The sequence below is a fragment of the Triplophysa rosa genome, linkage group LG19 (assembly GCF_024868665.1).
Source record: "Triplophysa rosa linkage group LG19, Trosa_1v2, whole genome shotgun sequence".
Classification (NCBI taxonomy): Eukaryota; Metazoa; Chordata; class Actinopteri; order Cypriniformes; family Nemacheilidae; genus Triplophysa; species Triplophysa rosa.
Genome location: NC_079908.1, coordinates 11,643,753 through 11,660,507, shown reverse-complemented (window position 1 = coordinate 11,660,507; position 16,755 = coordinate 11,643,753). Strand labels below are relative to the sequence as shown.

Sequence of the window (16,755 nt, the reverse complement as noted above, 5' to 3'; positions counted from 1 at the left end):
TCTTTGGAAGTTGAAATCCCTCTGGTGCAGTGTGTGAAAATATTTGTAATTTTATTGTTTTTGTACTCTTAACATAAGCAATACACTCTGAAGTTAGTGTTGACATACTTCAACAATGTTTTTTGAACATTGATAGTTTTGTACATGAATTACAGAGGTCTTTGTTTTGTGAATGTTCACGTTATTTGCAGCGAGACAAGAATGGTTATCACTTTCTCAGACAAACACTGGAATGTTAATAAAGCAGGGAATATGTGACTAGTTTTCAGAAACTAAAGGGAGGGAGTTTCAATAAAACATATACAGAGCTGCAAGCTTGTTTGCATGAAAGCATCGCATTTAAAGGTCCAGTGTATAAAAATGTTGCGGCATCTAGCGGTGAGATTGCGAATGGCAACCAACGGCTCATCCACCACACTACGGTGGCTGATAAGGCACTGATATGTCGAATTGCAACCAGCGGCTCACTCCACAGCTACGGTGGCTGACAGAGCACTAATATGTCATCAAGTTTTTACTTATTTTCCAAAGGAGATAATGTATTACTGAAATGTGCTCTGTAGAGCAGTTTGTCCGTTTAGGGCTATACTGTAGAAACAACATGACGAATTCCATGTTATATGACCAGCGGTGTATGTAGATAGAGTAATAAAAACATAACGCTTCATTATGTAAGGTCTTTATACACATCTGAAGACATAGTTATATGTATTATATTGCATTTCTGTCAAAAGGTCCTGAAAGAAATTACACACAGCACCTTTAAACAAATGTGATAACCTCTCAAAATCTTATCAAAGGGTTGCAATAAAATTGTTTTATCATTTTATTTGTTTTATCAGGTCACAAGATGCTCCCTGGTATGACCTGTCATTCTGACAAACCTTGCTGACAACTTCTCTTACATTTATGAGTGTATGATGACACATTTCAATAAAATATGAAAGTGGTGAATAATGCAAAGACTCCTTCATAAAACACTGAGTGTTCCCGTGATGTCACATCTTAACACTTAAGCATCAGTCTGATTAACTGTGCTGTAAATCTTTGCCGTATGTGATCTCATCTTGATTTTAAGGGCGTTCCTTTTGTAAATGTGCATTTGTAGAGCCACGTCTCATGTGATGTTTGGTGGAAACCAAAATATGACGTCATATGTGCTTCTTGAATATTTTCATTGATAGAATAATGTTTGTTTTTCCAACTATCTTCCACTCTCATGCATGTTGTACAGTACATTTCTGATTTATGCGATAAAACTGAACTCTGATAATATAATATTTCTTATATTATTGACTATGCAACAACTGCTAATAAATTACATTGATTCAAATATGCACATTTGTAAAGGCTTCATATTTCAACATATGGCATTCATTTGCTTGTGACGTTAAGAAGCCGACCAGCTCCAGATGTTTTGCGTTTCTCTCTCGAAAAACACTTTGAGCATGTCCGTCTGTTACCCCCAAATGTGTTCTTGAGACGACGGGTTGTTTTGAAAGACACCAGCAATACAGGTGTTATGAATTCACCAGCTTATTGCTTCACTTTGCCAAGGGCATTTAAGGGGTAAGGGAGGGATGGCACCGTCTTAAAAGATCTGGCAACCTTGACAACCAGCCTGGAATGCGAACAACCGTTGGGAAAACACTGAAATCCCTGCACTGCTGGGAGGCGCTTTTAGACAATATACATCTCTCTGACACACACACACACACGCACACACACACACACACACACACACACACACGCGCGTGCACACACACACACATCATGTGCCAGTGTAACAATTTTAACTTAATCAACTTGTGAAAATCATTGCAAATGAAATACATTTGTTAAGCAGCTGCGGTAACAATTACTAATGCAGCACTTACAATTACCTCCAGTAGTCAAAGGAGCCTGAGTAACGCCCCCATCGAGTGGCATTCGTGCTCGAAATGGTTGCCACGCAACGCAGGTGTATAAATTTCCTCCTACATTGAAAATTACCTTGGGATCTGGCGATGAACGAGAGGGCTATAAATACTATCCGGGATTATTATCATTGGTTCAGGGGGCGTTCAGAAGCGTAAATCTTTGGCTAATCTGTGCGTGGAGAGGTTAGACCCAGGTGCAGCATCTGCTCCCATGGCACACATCCGTAGCCCAATCTCTCTCTCTTTTTCTTCTTCCTCTCTGATTTTTTTCTGTCATTCAGGCTGCAGATGTCCCCTCCATAATAAAACATTGACTTGCCAGGCTGAGTTGCATCGGTGGCCGTGGCAGACATCTGTGTTTCAGCCAGCTCGGGCTTTAGCTCTCCTGACCGCATACACGCCTGACACGCCAGGGGCTCGTGACAGCTGTAGCTGTTGAGGGCAAGACAGAGTCCTGGCAGGCCGGGCTGAACAGGTGGATGAGGCTAGCCCTAGCAGACCCATCTGTGTGGGGTTGGCCAAGGGCGCACCTTTATGCCTCACGTGCCAGGAATTTCAGGCATTGGTGTTCGAACTAATACCTGGAAAGAGTGAACATGGATATGAGAAACATATTGCATGACCTCAGGTTCTGTTGTTTTAGCAAAAATGTAACTCGCATCACAAGAGATGTTCAGTAAACACTATACCATAACAAACACATGGATAAGATTTATAAAATTACAAAGAAATAACCATGCCCATGCATTTCATGGACACAATGCAACTTCATATTACATACTGACAAGAAAGGTGTAAGAGGTGTAAGAGGTTTAGGAATTTAATACCGCCTTGAAAGCTCCATTAATGTCCTCGTACAGTATATCACTACCTAAGTAGCTCCACTGTGATCTAGAGCTTTACATCAAATGGATTCGGCAAGTCTTAATCCCTCTTAATTTAGGTGTAAAAACCATCAGTGCTCATACTTCTGTTGACCCAGCCGCCCCAAGTGAATTAAGCAATGGATTCAATTGCCGTCTGCCAGTCTTCTCTCAGATAAGCTACAGTGTGATTTCACTGTGACACCTTCAAACCTAAAGTTATCTGCCAAATGTCAGACGCCACGTTCCTCGCAATTGTCTTTTGTTGCTGGCAGGGTCTGCCTGCATCCTGTCTCTTGGCCCAAAGGGATGTGGGGATAGAGCTTCAGCCCCTCTCTTCCCTTGAATCAAAGCTGTGGGCTCCAGAACTGTCAGATCCCATTATCTAATTGGAGTTGAAATGCAGCTGTCCCGTGATTTTGCCTACATGGCATGCCTGACTCTGGACTCGCTATTACTATGCTCTCACAGATGCTGCGTGTTAGACTTTGAAGGCGTCTGACAAGCGAGGGAGTTATGGTGGGTGACAACATACTGTAGTTGTTGTTGCATTGGACAGATATGGAAACAGCGTTTAATGTAAACATGTCGTGTGAAGCTCTGCGTCTTATGCAACGGGACGTGAAGTGTTTATGTGAGAGAAGAATTATGATGCACTGTGTCATGTGACTGTCATTCAAAATATGCAGAGGAAAATAACGTCCACACCCCACAAGTGTCACAATCCTGTCGCACGCATGTTGCGCCATGGGTTCAAAGAAAGTGTGGTGCTTGGAATTGACTGTAAATCTGAAGACGGTAGTCAGATTTATTGCGGGAATTTATCTGTTTACACAGTGATCTGAAACAGAAACATATGTTCTTAGTATTGGGAATAATGACTCTGATTTTAGGAGAAGCGATCAGTGTTCATTTTGGTCCTTTTTTCTTTTTTTTATGAAATTTGGGGGCTGGTGTGCTTCAGTACATCACATTGTTGTTTTGTTAGAGTAAAACTGAATTAGTTCATTAAGTGAAAAAGGTCAATTCTATAGACTGAAATTAGATAGCAGGGAAATACTAATATCATTAGCAGGCCTCCCATAAAGCAGTACTCATGGGAGTTGTCTTAAGTACGGTATGCAAGTTCCCTTGACTTTGAATTAATTGAAATATTCAATTAATTCTCCAACCTCATCCTATCGTATAGACTGTAGATGGTTTATGTGGCCCAAATATAACCTCTGATAGACCTCCTCAAAAAAATCACTAACGTTTTAGTAGTTTTAACGAAAGTTAATACAGTTAATAAACAATATAATATTAATATAAATTTAATATATAACTAAAATAAAATTGTTATATTATAACCGAAGAAGTTAACTTCGGCCGGGCATGTGCATCCAATGAAACCATCTATACTTAACCACAACATTTTAACCTCTAGCTTGATGTCAGTTTAATGAATTAAATACTGTAGGATTGAATTTACAAATAGGGTATATATTATGGCCCCTTAAAAAAATGTTCATGAGTTGTTTTATTTTCTATATACTGTATTTTTTATTTTACAGTAGGTAAAAGTTTAGTTAGCGTATCTACAGCAATTCACTGAAAAATATGATATTATTAGAATATTTTTTGTGGTCATTTGCTTTTATTTTTTAAGTAAATTTACTTTTAAAAATTGTGGCAAGTTTTTGCACACATTTATTTATTTATTTATTTTGTGTGGCAGGTTAATAAATTTAACTAACACAAAACATTAAGTAAATCCAACTAGTTGTTTTTTTCAATCCAGTTCTCATAACTAAGAACATGAAGTATGTAGGCTACATCTAATGCTTTAAAAATAGTAACAGGATACTTAAGTGTACCACATGCATTCCAGTTGGTTTAGGTGTCAGAACATTACTGACCAAACAAGAAGCCCCCGCTAACATTTGTGTATGCGATTTGACATCGTACAAAAAATTTATTTATTCAAATCACATTTATTTAACACGTTCACATAGTGTCAAATATGCAATCCACGTTTGAATAAGAGTATTTGATTGTATAAAACGTACAAATGATCAAATTAAAGTCTTGCATGTAAGACCCCTGGCCATTTAAGCTACGGGAGGACCAGATCAGTTCCTTTTTTTGCTGAAATCATTTTGGCAGCTTGACAAAATGTGTCACCTTACATTCTGACTCATCAAACTAGCAGAATAAAATTCTTCATTCTCAAATATGTAATACCACAGACATTTATTCATCTTCAAAATGTTTTGTGATGAGATAAAATCTTAACATGTGAAACTAAAACTATTTTAGAGTTATCTGTAATGTCTATGTACACATCCTGCTTACAAACACACTGTGAGGAAGTGTGCTGTTATACAAAAGGAATAGCATCCATCATTTATGCCAGTAGGAAAATGGCTGATATTGTGACTTGAGTGGATGGCAGGATGTGTGTTAAACAGGAAGTCAAAAAATCTGCAATCACTATTCCGGGCTGCAGGTTAAAAAACGGAACGCTACATAAACTAACAACCTTGTTTTAAGGTATTTGCAGATTTCCTTTGTAAACATGGAAAGAATTTATTAATCAACCCAACAGAAATGAAGGCATAATTGTGCCAGCCCAGGATTTCTCTACAATTAATCTCACATTCAGTAAACTTTAAAATCTATTTTGCTCTATATATTTTATTGTAATAAATCATATCCCCATGGCATCAGGAAACATCATGTACATCTTCACACTTTCCCAGCTCTCCTGTTTTCAGTGGCCAGAGGTTGCTGTGAGTGTGTGAAGATGTTAGGATGTCTGCTTGAATGCTCACACAAAAGCCAGGGGGATTCATTCATGTCCCCTGAGCTCACCACACACAGTCCACCTTACACAACACTGTCTGGCTCTTCTCTCTCAATGGACACACTTTACTATTATTTTTTTGTTTGTTTGTGGCATGCAAAGAAATCACATGTAACATTTACAATTTTTAGTGTAGTAATGTATTTGCTATGGGTATTTTTTAATTATTCAGATGATACTGCACAGTATATGTTTCATATGCTGAGCATGTTTCATTATTGAGTTGTCTGGTAAATGTCTATTTACTCAGATTTGTATTTAATTACTTTTTATCGTTATATTTTTTACTAAAGTCACTATTGTTAGTGACATTCGCCGTGGCTGGCCTTGACTGGTGTACGCTCCATTCTAGACTCCATTCTACATTCTAGATCTAAATATACTGACTTGATATCCATCACCTCTCGTTGTGTGGCTCCTCCCATGACATACTGAACGACATACAATCAGAGCACTGATTACAGATGGATTAAGCTCTGTGTTCAAGTACTGGTATTAGCCGGCAACGCGGAGTGACTATTGCTCTATATGCCCTTGCTGTCGATAATTTCTGAAATGGGAAAAACATGACGTGCCTTGAGCCTTCTGGATTTACTCTTATCTCTTGTCAGACGCTGGAATTGTCTTTGTACTGAAATAGTCTCACACGCACAATCTCTCTGACCTTGCTTTTAGACAAACTCATATAAACAGGTTGCGGTTGCATCACCTCAAATGGTAGGGTTATGCAGAGTGAAATCCTAAAATCTATATTGAACTTTTATATCTGTGATTTCAAGATGCAAGACCATGACTTAAATGTTCCTTGAATAAAGCATGGCATAATACTACGCAGAATTGCAGATAGCAAATTCTCAACCAGCTGGTTAGCTCTATTATTGCTTGCTTTAAACAGAAATTATGTGGGCCTGTGTTTTTATTCGACTGCATATTATGTTGAAGTAATTAATTTTTGTACCCTAGTGGGTCACATTTGAAATTATTGAAAGCAGCACTGATTTGCTAAAATAATGTATAAGGATCACTTTTAAAGCTAATGTTCCCCTTTATGAAACATAACAATGGTTTTATTACAGTAACCACAGTTTACCATTTATATCACTGAAGTAACTACAGTTTAATTATGATATTTGTAGTAGACTTGAAATGGTAATAACTTCCCCCCAAAACACGGTAATTGTAATACTATTATTATAATTAAAACATTTTAATACGTGATAGGCCTATATTTATTAATGTAGCTTTAAATAAATAAATATAATTTAAGTGAATGGATAAATGTTGAACAACCACTAAAAAACTATTTAAAAACAAGGTTTATGTATATATACCTAAAGACGATGCTCTTTGTAGCCATGGGAACTTCACGCACGAGCTCGACGTGCCTCATTCACTCACACACTCCATCCTCTGCTAAAGCTCTTTACTTTGCGCATGTACAGCTAAACTGAACATTTCATCGGCTCCAAGATGGCGTTAACACCACTGGCTTGCGTTCTCCTCCTCCTGTCCATGCAATGTAAGTAAATATTCTCATACTTTTATACTATCTTTGTAGAAGAGGCCAGCGTGATAAATCGCGGTAAATCATTTATAAAAGTTTTTCAATCGTCTTTTCGCTAGCGAGCACACTGAGCGTCCTGTTTCAGAGCGGTCGTCTCTTTAAGCTCACTAAACTATTGGGCTAACGTTAACCCGTTAGCTGTTTTCAGATTGTTAAATGTGAATGGCGAAGCCTAACTGAGATAAAAGTAAAATTTTTGGTCGGTTGTGTTGTGCTTTGTGGCTTTTAGTTGCTTCATCACTGTCTGGAGTCTCGCATCCAGCTCTACTTGAACTAACTTAACACGAATAAATCCGCACGACTGCTTTATTCTCTCATTCTACAGGTTTTTATGCTTGTTGTGCTTGTTGTTTTTGAGGAATATATGATTCGCCTTTGATAAAGAGGCTGTTATATTTCCATAAAGCCCACCTGGTATCGTGAGAGGTTTTTATTCACAACTAATCTGCTTCAGTCCATTGTCCCCGCTTAAAAAGTTTTTGAAATGGTATTAAACAAATGACGAGTGTGAGTTTGAAGTGGTTGTGGTGTATTCTGCATTCTGCTTGTTTTAAAAACGAGCGTTATTTCGTCGGGTTTTACATTGAGAGACTAGTCGAGTTGTAGCGGCATGTTTATTGTGAGATAACGGTTTTCTCTATAAAGTGTTCACGGGAGCGCGCGACAGGGGCGCCAACAGGCTTTGCTTTATAAAACATTAATATCGACTTTAACATTTAACAACACTCTGTTTTAATACTACAGCTGCTCTATATAATGGAAAACAATGGAGTATATATGAGCATATTTTTGTCTTGGTTTATTCGAACAGTCGGTAGTAATTGAATCAAAGACTCCAGTCTAGACAGATAAGTTAGCTGAATTACATTAAAACTGAATCTACAGTTGAACTGAATGTGATTGTGAAGTCTCTCTTCATAACTTTCACAGAAAATAACCAGTAGTTTAGACTTTATGACAATGTATAATAATGATTTATATAATACACTTATAATAATTATTTATAATTTATACCAATAAGGCTCCAGTAAAATAAAAGCAGATTTTGAGGCTTATAAATGTTTGAAATAGTTCAAATGATTTTTTTTCTTAGTCTTTTGTTTGATAAAGTGTGACCTTTTGTAAAGGTTAGCTTGTAGTTGTAGTGGTCTGAAGTCACGTAGGCTAGACGTCTGTAGATCTGCTTATCACCACTTTTCAAGAGTGCAGATGATCTTAATTGCACTGATAGAGAAGACATTATATCTGCTGATAAATGTGTTTTGAAAATCCTAACATTTACATTTTCTCATGCTCTCGGTTTCTTTTGAGGGATTACTTTTTGTCTCCCCATTTTCTAAATACCTTTTTTAAGTTTTATACTAAATTTTTGTTTGTTTGTTTTTTATGTTTATGCTTAAACATCACGTTAATTTTGCATATTCAATTATTTATTTTATAAATAAAACATTTGATTTACCAAATCATATCTAGTTCCTCATAAAAAAGAGGTAACACTTTAAATTGTGCCTATGTTACACATTTTATATACTAATACGATTGATTGCATATTAGTCAGCAAATCAAGTCAGTTTAAGAAATACATATCATTATGTAGCATCATAGCATCATTATGTTAGTTCAGTATTACTATTGAAGCACATTTATGTAAGGTTCATATGATCTCATTTGGGTTTAAAGTTTGTCATTAAAGCGCATCAGAGAGTCAGATGTATGTTTTACATCACCTAATGAATGGAGCAGGTAAAGGCATGTGCCAAAAGCCGTTACTCAAGTTTGTTATACCTTATATGTTTAAAAGCAATGTCTAGTCTCTGGGGAGTGTAATTGTGCAGTGGAAAGTTTCTGGTGTCTTTTGCCAGCACTTTTGGTGCCAAGCTATGCTTTACTGGATAGGATGGAACTGATTCAGAATAGTACAAAGGTTGAGATCACACCTCATATTTAAGATGAAATACTTGAACAAGTGTTAGCTTTCCATTTTTGCCTAGTGTAATAGAACCAATGGCTTAAGACTTTGAAGAAATGTGTTTTTAGATAGTATTCTCCTTATGTTGCCTATGAAAATATACTAAAAAGTGTGTGATAATGTAGGTTAAATTTTGGATGTGATCAAAACGTAAATGTAGTGGATAGTAGAAATAGTGATAGTTGGTCCTGGTCCCTATAAGCAGGGCATGGGGTACTATAATATATTTATAATATTTAAAATGTGGTGGATCTATCTAGGCTTTTTAAGGTCAGCTTCTTTGATTTTTACATTTGGTCCACTGAATCTTGGGTTACATCCTTGCCTAGAAGGCAGTATGTTTTCTCTCTCCAACCCTTTGCTGGAAATGGTTTTCTCGGGGTTCTTGAAAAGCGTGCTGGACCTGCTGGGCAAATCAGTTACTGGTTGACATTTTTGATGTGTGCATAAGTGACAGAGAGAAATATATATGGAAAGATAGCTGTTCCCTGTGCTCTTCTCTAGGGCTGTTGTGTTACCCTTCCACACAATGTTACATGCTTATTTTTGCTGAAAACTTGCTTTAGCCGGAAGGTATCAGTATCTTGTTTTCCTAGAGTAAAGGCAGTTACGGTACAGTGATGGGAAAAATTCCAGACAGGGGGTCCCAGCATAATCCAGGTACCACAACACAGGCTGTGCGACAAAACATGCTGAGTCTTTAAGCAACAGGAGAGTTGCACATGTTCGGCCGCCCATGCAGAGCAACCCGCAGTAACATTTAGAAACAGCTGAGCGGCTGTGGGTGCAAGTGAATGGGGACCACCCTCACATAGGCTTAAATATATGTCCCATTCAGCTCATCGCAGATTTTCAGCATTAAGAACAAATGTGAACTACTTGCCCACAGTAGAACTCAGGACAGACTGAACTCACTTTTTTGTGTTTTATTTTGTGTAGTATTGGAAACAGTGGTGAAGGTTATACAGAGGTGTCAAAAATCAGTTGATATTCAAAGACTATGTATTTTGAATTTCTGATGAAATGGAAATCCCCCCGAATTCTCCAAAAGAAACATGAGAGGTGCTTGTTTTTATGTTTATCCTGGTTTCATTCATTTTTATCTTATGCTAAGCAGTGACAGATGCGGAGGGGAAAGCTTAGACCCAGCAGATTCATAGTTCAGGAATGGCAAGCATGTGCATTCCTTAAATGTCAATACGATCGAGCATTGATCAAAATAGTGCCTGACTGCTGGTCTGGATATATTGGTGCCCGTGCAAAAGTGCAGGATTAAAACACGCCCCACTTTTATTTTATGGACGGTGATTTAATAGTTTCAGTCTTTGTGTTTTCTTTTTCACTTTTGTTGGAAATGTTGTAAATTTCGAACATTGTTCCAGAATTTATTATAAAACATAAACAGTGGTCAACATCACTATCTAAACGAATGTGCCTATTTGCTTACATAAAATATGGTTATTCTTTGTTTATTCCGGGTCTGGGTGGTAATTTTTGAATACCCTATCATCCCCATGTTTGTGTAAATTTCCTGTTAGTGATTTTAATCTGGTAAAATGGTCCCAATGGGAAGAACGTGCTTGTGCAAATTTGCTGGTTACATAGAACAGTAGGTCAATAGAGCGCCTGGCCTCAGTGAAACAGTTGGACACTGTCCGCTTCATGCAATAATTACTTATTAGCCAGTTTTAGAGATGGAAATATTGTCTGTTTTTTCCTTCAGTGTTCCTTTGCAAATGAACAAGTTTCATGTACCAAATTCATATAATTGCCTGAGATTAATTTTGTCACAAAGGCAATTATTATTGCCTAAAATAGAAACATGCGACATCATCTGACAGCCGCTGAAATCAAACTGCTGTACTCTCTATGGAAACAAGCTATGCCAGTGTACCCTGTTTATAAGCTCAGAGATACAGCTGACATTTCGGAGATCATTTTAATAGAACAGACATGATATTCATTTTAGGGATGCACGATACATTATTGGCCATATCTATATCGCCAATAAATGGTCATTTTAAATGTTATCGGTAATGGCCGATAATAAAATGTATGCCAATATATTATAGCCGATAAATTATTAATCATTTCTTCTGGTTGAACCACTTCAGCTGCACGCTGCTCACAGTTAAAATCCAGTACATTCTTTCTGTCATGATCATTCACTTACTGCTATTAGCAAAACATTGTTGATGTATGTGATATTTATGAATGTGTAAATTATAGGAATAAAAGCATATTGTTTGAATCAGACTGCTGTCTGAATGCTTTATGTCTTGAGACCTGTTAGACTTGTGGCTATTGAGAACACCTTTCTGGGTTGCTCTGGAAGGACATCTTTAATTTGTTTATTAAATAAACATTATACCAAGTTTAAAAGTTAAAGAATATTAATATTTAGCTACTGTATATCGTCCAATATAAAGGTTATCGGCTTCCAATGTTCAAGAATTATCGGTTATCGACCAAAATTTACATATCGGTGCATCCCTAATTCATTTAAACAAGCATTGCATTTACTGTATACTACTACAGATAAGTGTTGTGTAAGATAAGCGAGCATATGATGTCTTTGCAGAGGGAATTGATGGGTAATATCAGTTCATTTCTTCAAGCTGAAACATCTGCCGGATTCCCACCTTGTTTTTAATGTTCCATATCACAAGTACAAATGTTGAGAGTCAGAACAGGCTAGCTCACATGATTCACCTGATAATTTGAATCTCTCACAGCACATATCAAGTTCTAAACTGCCTGCTATAAAGAGCAGATGACTGCAGAGGGGTGAAAAAACGACACCTCCAAATAAATTTTGTGACTGCAAACCTTCAGTTTGGGGCTAGATTGGGGATTGGGGCTAAAAAGTGCTGAGTTATGATGCATTAATGGTACTTACAGGGTTATGTCTATCTGCATAAGAAGTTAAAATCCACAATATGAAGCTTCATCAACAAACAGCTCATCCACTTTGATTTATAATCTGACTAAAGGTGCAATTGAATTATGCCTTGTCATGTTTACGACTCTAGCAAGTCTTGTAGACAGCAAGACAGTCAATCAAATGAAAATATCTACTCGCCTGACACAAACCAATTTTTATTGGTTTCACATACAGTAGCTGTTGATCATAAAAGAGAAAAATTATAACTCCTAAAAGTATTACTTTTGACACTTTTCATAGTTAGGGCCTTTGAGCCTATATATTTTAAAGAGTAATGGTGTAAAATACCATGCTTAAAATAGTCTCAACAACCTCAGGGTTTTTCCTGGCTCAAAATGAGGCGGAGGTGGTGCCATCCTGATCTTGTACACACACACACGTAGGCCTACCGTGACATTAAAAGTTCTAATAAAATTAGATGAAAATTACAATTATTGATTCAACGGTCCAACTGCACAGCTAAAGACATTACAGTGATGTACGTCATGTTAATTTAATAAATTTCAAGAAATGAAACGTACTTGTATGCAAAATGAACAGCCGTGAAACACAGCTAGCTCTTGTTCTGCAACTCTTTTTAGCACCTCAGTGTGCTGATAACGAAACAGCGCCTTCACTGTGGCATAATGCCGCAACTGCAGTTACAAATGACAGTCTGTTAAATGCACGCAGCATTTCTTGTGAAGACACCCGACATAATTTTGGCGAGAGTCTGAGGCGGCACGACATTTGACGGAGACGGCTGCCTCCAATTTCTCTATGCAGGAAAAACCCTGCAACCTGAATGATTTCATATTGAGTGTTATTTTTCGCTAAGTCATGAATGATTATTAGTTGATAGATTAAGTTAACATTAACAGAGCAACTCAAGAATCAAATTTGGCTCTTTAGTGCAATGTAACTCCTCTCGGGGTTAAAATCCACATTAGCACCAGATTTGTTGTGTGCATTTAGCCGACTGGTCAGATTGCACTGACAGATTGTACCCAGACCATCTGGCAGACCAGCGTTAGGGCCTCATGGAGCTTCTCACACGTATTTGCGAAGTGAACAGGATAGAGTTTGAACTTAAAACTAAAACTCAGTATGACTCTCTGTTGAGAAATCTATTGATGTTCAATGTTCTATTCGACATTAAAACTTTAGTTTACCAGCTTTCAACTCAGGGCAATCTGAGAGAAAGAGCAAGTTGCCTGAAACACTCAGAGCTTAAATATGTGTAAGGTTTGATTTATCCAGTGGCTTTTAAACTTAAGTGAACTTTTGTAATAGTATGCGTTGAGTACAGCTGCTGGTGCAAATTCATGCCATGAACAAGCTTTGAATAGTTGTCATACTGCCAGACATTGGCAGAGATCTTTCTACCCGGTGGCCCTGGGATGTCTAAATAAGCTTATGAATATTTAATAAAGAAAAAAAGATTTGTTTGGCTAATTGTTGTCGTAGTTTATCGACGAAGCCATTTATAATTTTATGTCTCTTTTATAAGCTTTAACTTATATTTAATAGAAAACCGCATTCATGTTTCTGCAGTCACAATCTTAGCAATAAAGCTAATCTTCTTTTTCCTGATGATTGTATAGATTGTTGAGGATGTCTCAAGGCGGCAAAGTTATCTCTGAGATTTGCCTCCTAGCAGGCGACACAGGCGCCGTGTTTACATCTCAGCAGCGTAATGGCGTTTACAGAGATGACCTTAAAAGGAGTCACTAAGATATGGTGCATGAGATGTTTCCTGCAGGAAACTAATCAGACAGTAGCCTTTAAGTAGATTTAAGACTTAAGACATCCTCATAATGTGCAGAGATACAAAAACTATGCCAGACCGTTGGATGTAATTAAAACATCTTATTGTAAATAAGTGATGTGTAAAGGATTCCACTGTTATTGTCATACACTGGTACATCAGAGCAATGCAGAATTGTGCAACAATATGTAACTTAAAGAACATTTAGGATGTTTTCCATATTTATTTGCAAGATTTATTAACACATAAATAAAATAAATACATATTTATATTCCAGAATAGCATTCATTGAATTTCTCAAGCATCTTTTGGATTAAAATCTTATTTAAATATTCCTCTGAGGAATTGCTTTAATGTAAAATATACACTGAAAAGGCATGTTGATTTACTAGCCCTATTGCAATACATTAGCATCTGCTTTGTTTGACCTCTTCATTATAAAATCTCTGGCAGTGTGCTTTCCCTGGGGGATGTTCTCATAAACTGTGGAAATGATTAGCCGCAGCCATATTTTCATTCTGCCCTATCATAATTTGTGTCTTCTTAAATTATTGAATTGCATTGGCATTTGCATAAGTTGTTTTCTAAAGGGACAGAGAGATATGCAAATCCCCATAATATAATCCTCATAGAGATCCATCTAAATTCGATTCAAGTTGTGCTAAATGAGCACGAGATGAAAGAACAAAAAAAAATTTTATAAAGAGGTGGATTTGTTGTCTATAAACATTCTGACAAATACTTAAAAAGCAGCAGTGATTCCATTGCTTTTCAGGATTTTTCAAGTTTTGCATTGTTGGAGACCTGAGAGTGAGTATGTGTTGTGTGATACCTCAGAAATGACTGCTTGCTCATGTTGTTGTTTTTTGGATTCAAGAACAAAGAGAACACTGATGTGTAGGTTCTTGAAATATTAAAAACATGAAACAGTAGGGGAAGAATGGAGACAACAAATAATTTATATCATAAATAAAGTGCACTGGCACACAAGCAAATAATGCCTTTCAGCTGGGACTCTTAAAAGTTGTCTTTCATTGTGCTCCTCAAAAAGAAAAGTTACCCAGAGATGAAGGAAGACTCCATTTGGCACCAGCTGGTGTGAGTCGGAGCAGGTCCGCAGATGTTGGGCATTTAGAAAGGACAGATTTTACAGAAAATGTTGTGTATAAAGTTGTTTACAATTCTATTTTACAGTATTTCAATTGTATTTTAGTCACAGGATATTGATATTGTAAGCAGACGCAAGACTAAACCTTGCAGTGTTTGATGCTTCACTTCACAACCCAGATCTGAATTCAAAAAGTATTTCTGCACAAGTTTGTATTCTGAATGACTTCACAGTTATGGTGCATGATCCTCAAGTATTGTTTAGTGTGTGATGTTCAGCTTTTTCTGTAGCAAGTGCATGTGTGATGTCTCATGTTGTAAAAATTGACTTAAAGGCCAGTCATTCATGCATGCAGAAGTGTGCAGGCATTCTGCTTTATTTTTTTTCTCAGCACAAATCTACATCACCTCTCTTATGTCTTATGGATATTTGCTTCAATTGAAAGCCATCTTTGCAATGGAAATGGCACGTCTATGGCAGGTTAATTCATCCCATGTCTCAAGCACAAATTGTCAGGATCTTTTTTATGAAGGGGCAGTGCTGAGGTTAGGGATGTAACGATTCACTCAGCTCACGATGCGATGCGATTCACGATTCTGATCTCACGATGCGATTTATTCACGATTTACTCACGATTTATTTTTACAAAATGAGTTGAAACAAATTAGAAATGAACAACTTCCCTTGCATTATATGCTTCACGTTTCTTTGTATAATAAAATTATCTTTTATTTTAAATAACAAAACTAAACTGCAATTTTATAACAAATTAATAATAGAAAAAGTCTCTTTAATATAAACAAACTAATACTGTCTGTGCTTTTCTTGGATTTTTTGCATTTAAGAAATATCAGCATGTCCACGTGTAGGTTTGCAGTGAACATGGCGGCCCCTGCTGTTCAAAAAATGTATCACGATTCAGTTCACACCTCAACCGATTTGAATCGTCACACATTATAATCGACTTTCAACCGGCTCACGGTGAATCGTTACATCCCTAGCTGAGGTGCATTTTTCTAATGCATTTTTCTTTCTGACCACATTTAGGAAGAGAGCACAGTTGTCAAAAGTAGACATCACATGTGTTACATTTATCATAGGTGGGGTTAATTACATCTACTGCAACCCAAATTGGAGATTTTAATGATGGCAATAGAGTTGACAGATATTTTCAGCAGTTGAGGAAATACTATTCCCCTCGTAAAACTACCCTCATTAGACAGTTTACATTGTAGTCTCTCTGGGCAGCTTAGGGCAGATAAGCGCCATGCATTAAGTCAGGACACTAAAATTCTGCAGAAGCAAACATCTTGATCACCCTAATGCGTGATGTATGCAGTGCTTATGAGTCCTTGAAATCCAAACTGCAAAGATTGAGTAAAGTTTTTTTTTTTTGCCTTTCTGTGAAGACTTGAATTTCTCTTTGACAAGGGCTGAGCCTGGCTCCTCACTGAATGGGAATTAATATAGTTTTACTTTATTTTAATACATCTCAAGCTTCAGAAATAAGCGGTTCACTGTTTTTTAATGAACATGCAAACATCAGATGTGTCTATAATATGGCCTCATGGGCCTTGAAGACGCACCAAAGCTGTGTTAAATGTCACTGCTTATAAATCACGAAAGATGCTAGAGATCTTTTCAAGTTTTAATGTTGCATCAGTGGCAAAACGAGAGAATCTCTTCTTTGAAATACACTGCCTTTGTTTTTTCAAGTGTTAACACTTGAAGAGGCAAGTATGCAAAACAAGAAAACTGTTGAAAATATGAAGCACACGCCCACACTTTGCCGTTGA

General features: G+C 37.0%; 1 protein-coding gene across 1 annotated transcript in view; it reads left to right on the top strand.

The window, feature by feature from the left end:
* Positions 1 to 7,035: 7,035 nt before the first annotated feature.
* Positions 7,036 to 16,755, top strand: part of jam3b (junctional adhesion molecule 3b) — a 33,710-nt gene continuing 23,990 nt past the window's right edge. Inside the window, exon 1 of the mRNA XM_057360202.1 lies at positions 7,036 to 7,146. Coding sequence (XP_057216185.1) covers positions 7,098 to 7,146 — 49 coding nt within the window. The 5' untranslated portion in view covers positions 7,036 to 7,097. The remainder of the gene's footprint in view (positions 7,147 to 16,755) is intronic.